We start from the raw sequence: 5,311 nt of genomic DNA, 5'->3' as shown, positions 1-5,311 counted from the left end.
AATGTTGGTCCTTTGGCAACAGATAAAGGGCTTTACTGATGCCTCTCATCCCAATGAGAGGCATCAGTAAAGGCAAAGGAAAAAGGCTGTCATAAAACAGCCTTTTTCCTTTGCCTGGCGCGGGGTGCGCATTATTTCACCGCTGATGAGAAGTGAGCTCCATTCGTCACGGCACACATTTAGATTGTGACAAACTGGATTTTCTTTTTCGTACTGACGCACTTCTCTTATTGGTCTGATTCTAGTGATAACTGCCAATGGCATAGTAATAAACCACAGTTATATGCTATAAATAAAAAGCTTGTATAAATGAATGGTGGGTCCATGAAATGTCTAAAGTCTTGCAGCGACTTCCCCAAGCATCAAATGATTATATTAGCCATAGCCAAACTGGAATAGTCAAAGAAAATGGTTCCCTTTTAAAAGATATTACCCGTACCATGGTGCCATCAAACCAGATTAGATTCTCCTTACTGGGGTCAAACATAGTTCAGCCAAAGCAATACACAAGCATGCTTGTAATTGATATGATAGCTTCATTACTAGGCTTCTAAAACCTTGACCTCCAACACATGTGCTAAGAGGACGAAGCCTGTTTAATTAAAGTGGTGGAGATGCCAGTGCAATAAACAAATTACTGGGGGGAACCAGCCTGCCTCCACCATGTTGTTGTGACTATAAGACTTTTTGTTTCACTGTCTGCATTCAGCAGGGATTATCAGACGCATAACGTTGTTGTCGGTGGAAACCTTGTATGTCCATAACTGTTCGTTTTGTATTTATCATTTTAAAAATGATTTAAACTACTTTTGTGCGACAGCCTTGTATGAAGAAGCAGGGCGAAAAACGTACACATTTGAAACTTGGAGATACGAGGTTTCTGCCCGACAGTGATAATAATTGAGTTTCAGAACTTGTCAATGTCCCGCAAATTAAAAGCATACAATTCACCCAAGTATTTAGGTGTACTTTTCCCTCTTCAGAGTCGTTGAGTGAGAGCACTTACAGGCTGTGTACCGTGTTTTCGTCTTGGCTCTGGGCAGAAGGTCAGAAGTCAGCCTTTTGACAAATGTACAGTTTGGTCCACAGTGAATAAATTGCTCCGAGTCAGAAAGAAAGGGCTGACTAATCTCTTTTACTCTCTCGGTTTCTCTCTCTCTAGTCTATATATATATTCTCTCTCACTTGCTCTATCACCCCCACCTCCCCTCTCTCTCTCTATCTCTTGCCCCTCTCTCTCTCCCTCCCTCCCCCCCTCTCTCTCTCTCTCTCTCACTGTTTATCCAAATTCTCACTCAAGGCAGAGTACAAAGACAATTAAGTAGCTGCTTAGTTTACATCATTGTGACTGGGGAAGCTGTTCCACTGCTGCCTCTCCCTCTCTCTCTCTCTCTCCCTAAACTAATACAACCTGTCATGATGTATTTAACCCCACAGCCCACCTTTTAATGGCTCTCAATCATGCCTCAGTCCGTCTGCTCATCTCACAACCATGGAAAATGGCTTTACCTCCAGGTGTGAAGGGGGCGTATGCATGCGTTGTAACATCTCCATACACTCCCTATCTGCGGGAAAAGATCGATAAAGAAGGACGGTAACCATGATCTGAGAAATTAGCTTGTTCAATGAAGGCTGTTATGCTCATCACCGCCCCCATTGCAGATCAAACACTGCCACGCTATAATAGTCCCTGGGTGATCCGCTTTGCCTCGCAATTGTTTCACTGCACTTTAAGTAGCTCGCTTTACTCGGCAAATCTCCTTGTTTGGAAGTTATTTGGGGGCGGGGGAGCGGGGAAGATCCCATTGTCCTCTGTGTGTTGTATAATGTCAGCCTTCCATGGTTATTGACAGGCGCCTGTTTTCCCCCAGACGGAGGGACTCATCAGCCGACGAGTGGGAGTTTTTCTAGCCTGGAGGACCCACGGCATTTAGCTCATCTGCTCATTAGACAGTGACCTTCACACACACACACACATGCTGAACACCAGCGCACCTAATAATTCAACCTATCACTCACTCGGCTCAGCTGATATATCACAGCAGGACATGATGCTGTACCATTATTCACCCATTTGCTGCACCGCAACCGCTGGCAACAGTATGGGCCTAGTAGCCTATCTATCTCCTGCATCTTCTTCAGGAACTAATTAACGCGATAACTTCCACAGGGGGCCACTTGTTTTGGAGCGACAACTGCGGAATTTCTTTGACGAGTGAATATCTAATGAGGAAATTCCACGGGGAATTGAAAGAATAAGAAGCTATGTGTGAGATTGGCAGTTGGAATGCATTCAAATAATTGGCTGTATGTCCAAAGCTTATACTTATACCGCGTCTCCTGGTGTAACCGAAAAGAGCAGTTGTTAGCTACAGTAGTAGATCTGTTCTGGTAAGGCAAGGCAAGGCAAGGCAGTTTTATTTGTATAGCACATTTCAACAACACGGCAATTCAATGTGCTTTACCCAAAACATCAAGCAAAGGAAACACAATAATAAAATTATAAAATGACAATGTAGATCATAAATGATCCACTAGCCTATGCTTTCTAAAAGAAGGCCTTGGCTCTCCAAAACACCTGTCCACCATCTCCTACGCTGTCCACCAGCTGTTCCCCCATCCATGCATCCATCCATCCATCCATCCATCTATCCATCCATCCATCCATTCAATGTGATGATAATCTCAACAGCAGGCACTGCACGGCTCCGTGGATGAGCAGATGCTGAAGTGAAAGCCAACCACCATATAGCCGACGCTGAACGGATCAGACCGCTGTACTGCACTGAATTCCACCCAGGCCAGCACAAGTTCACAGGATCTCATCTAAGATACAAATGGCTCTGTGCCCCCGGAGAAAAGAGAGCAGGATGTCTGCGTCCCATTGGTGCGGGTTCTCTCATGAAAGCTCACTCTTTTTCTCTCTCTCTCTCTCTCACACACACACACACACACACACACACACACACACACACACACACACACACACACACACACACACACACACACACACACACACAGAGATCTATCTCTGCCGGCACCATCCGTGCTCCTTCCGTTCACTACTATTTCTCTGTTCGAGATCATGCGACTTCTGCTGCAAGGGAGTACAGTCAAGACCTGGATGACTCCTCTGCTTTATTCCTTCCATTTGTATTCCCTCGTGCACTCACACACACACACACACACACACAGACACACACACACACACACACACACACACACACACACACACACACACACACACACACACACACACACACACTAAGATATACTAAGATACACTACTGAAAATAACACACACACACACACACACACACACACACACACACACACACACACACACACACACACACACACGCTTACAAAGTGCAAATGGCACATTTAAACCAACTCTGCAATCCATAGTATAGTTTCACGCAAGGAAGCCGTGTATCATTGCGTATTTACAAAATGTTTAGTGTGCATGAATGTGAGGTTTATGCAATCTAATGTTTAAACCAATTACAAACATATAGGTGAGATCAAGTCAGTGAAGATATAGGATAGATATAGGATATGGTGACAGTTTACTGCGCATGCAGTATTTAACATAATATAAGCTAATTGTCATTTATATTTAATCCCCTATTGCCTGTTAGTAATGTGGTCACGGATATATTTTTGTTATCTCAACGGCAAATTAACAATGCCATTATTATTCATGGTGAAACATGTGCAACCATTTTAATTATGCTGCCTGTGGTGTGACCAGCCTTGCCAGCACAGACAGCCCACGTATGCTGTGGTTTTTCCTGTACAAGCCTAGAGCCAAACCAATGCTGCCTGTGGAACTACACAACACAGTGCTGTCCATGGAGCTGTGGTGCTGGGGAATGGTGCTGTCCATGGTACTAGAGGATGGAGCTATCCGTGGTTCTAGTAAACGGTGCTAGCCATGGTAGTAGTGAAGAGTGCTATCCATGAAGGGTACTAGTGAAGGATGAAGGGTACTATCCATGGTATCAGTGCAGGGTGCTATCCATGGTATCAGTGCAGGGTGCTATCCATGGTATCAGTAAAGGGTGCTGTCCAGTATCCAGGGGTACTAGTGAAGGGTGCTGTCTATGGTACTAGGGAGTGCTGACCAATGGGACTGGGTGCTGTCCATGGTCCTGAACCAGGATACAGAAAATGGCTTGGGCCACAGATTTGGAACTGTGCTGTGCTGTGTGTGTGTGTGTGTGTGTGTGTGTGTGTGTGTGTGTGTGTGTGTGTGTGTGTGTGTGTGTGTGTGTGTGTGTGTGTGTGTGTGTGTGTGTGTGTGTGTGCGCGCGTGCTTGCGTGCTTGCGTGCGTGCGTGCGTGCGTGCGTGCGTGCGTGCTTGTCTAAATTTGGAAGATAATAAAATGAAAGGTCGAGCTAGTGTCATAAACAAGTGGCTGGTAGAGTACAGCTCTCTCCTTCCTGCGTGGCTCTCTGAAGCAGACTAAAGCTACAGAGAAAGACACACTAGGCCCCATAGCAACAGGTTTTGAGCCAGGAATTCATTCCTTCTTAACTAGTTGACAACAATGTGGCACAGAGTGGTAAGGGTGCCTTGCAGGTTGATTCTTACAGAAGTAGCTTATGTTAGTAGTTTATGCCAACTTTAAGAAGACCCTTTTTTTTGGTCTTTTGGACATTAATCGCGAGGGTCCCTGAACAGAATCATAAGATGTAAACACCTGTAGCAGTCAAGTAGTTGGCACAGGGCAGGAGAATATTGGGGGCGCACTACCCCAACGATGCCTCACAGCAGGCGGCAACATATTTATTGAGAACACATGTGATTGTGCTCCCATGATGGCAGTGCAGCGTGCAAACAAGTACGCAAAAGTAACAACTTTGTGACTGATGGCAAGAACTTTTAACAACAACAGCAGCATGCAGTAACAGAAATCTTTAAACTCACCGAATCTCAAGACGTGCGGCATCCCTCGAGAATATCCCACACATTGTAATAGCAGCAGTAGAAGCCTGACGATGCACCTGAATCTCGCATTAGTTATCAACAGGGAGGTAATCTTCATGGTGCTTTGCGTGGTGCACACTGTTTATTCCCTGGATCCGGTTATATTCCCCCCGAAAAATTCTTCCTTGAAACGTTAAGCAGGGTGACGGCTCACGGCATGGTCACTCATGGAGAGGGCATTTCGTTTCCCCAGATCCATTAGCAAGCACTGCGTGTCCGGGCTCACTGCGCCAAGAAACAACCTTCCGACTCAGCTGACGGCGAGGCATCCATGTTAGGCAGGGGCGAACCGCGGAGAGATCCGTTCACGGGAGACCT

At 45.6% G+C, this 5,311-nt stretch overlaps 1 protein-coding gene across 2 annotated transcripts in view; it reads right to left on the bottom strand.

Annotated features, from left to right (window-relative positions):
* The window catches only part of grik2 (glutamate receptor, ionotropic, kainate 2), a gene marked incomplete at both ends in the record, with an annotated part of 235,751 nt that extends 230,700 nt beyond the window's left edge, over window positions 1-5,051 (bottom strand). For both annotated transcript variants that reach the window (XM_080737324.1, XM_080737325.1), the window contains one exon: window positions 4,934-5,051. In XM_080737324.1, coding sequence (XP_080593450.1) covers window positions 4,934-5,051 — 118 coding nt within the window. The remainder of the gene's footprint in view (window positions 1-4,933) is intronic.
* Window positions 5,052-5,311: the final 260 nt, after the last annotated feature.

Source organism: Nannobrachium achirus, assembly GCF_963921795.1.
Source record: "Nannobrachium achirus genome assembly, chromosome: 2".
NCBI classification, from domain to species: domain Eukaryota; kingdom Metazoa; phylum Chordata; class Actinopteri; order Myctophiformes; family Myctophidae; genus Nannobrachium; species Nannobrachium achirus.
The sequence above is the reverse complement of the archived record's forward strand: the minus strand, read 5'-3'. Positions and strand labels throughout refer to the sequence as shown.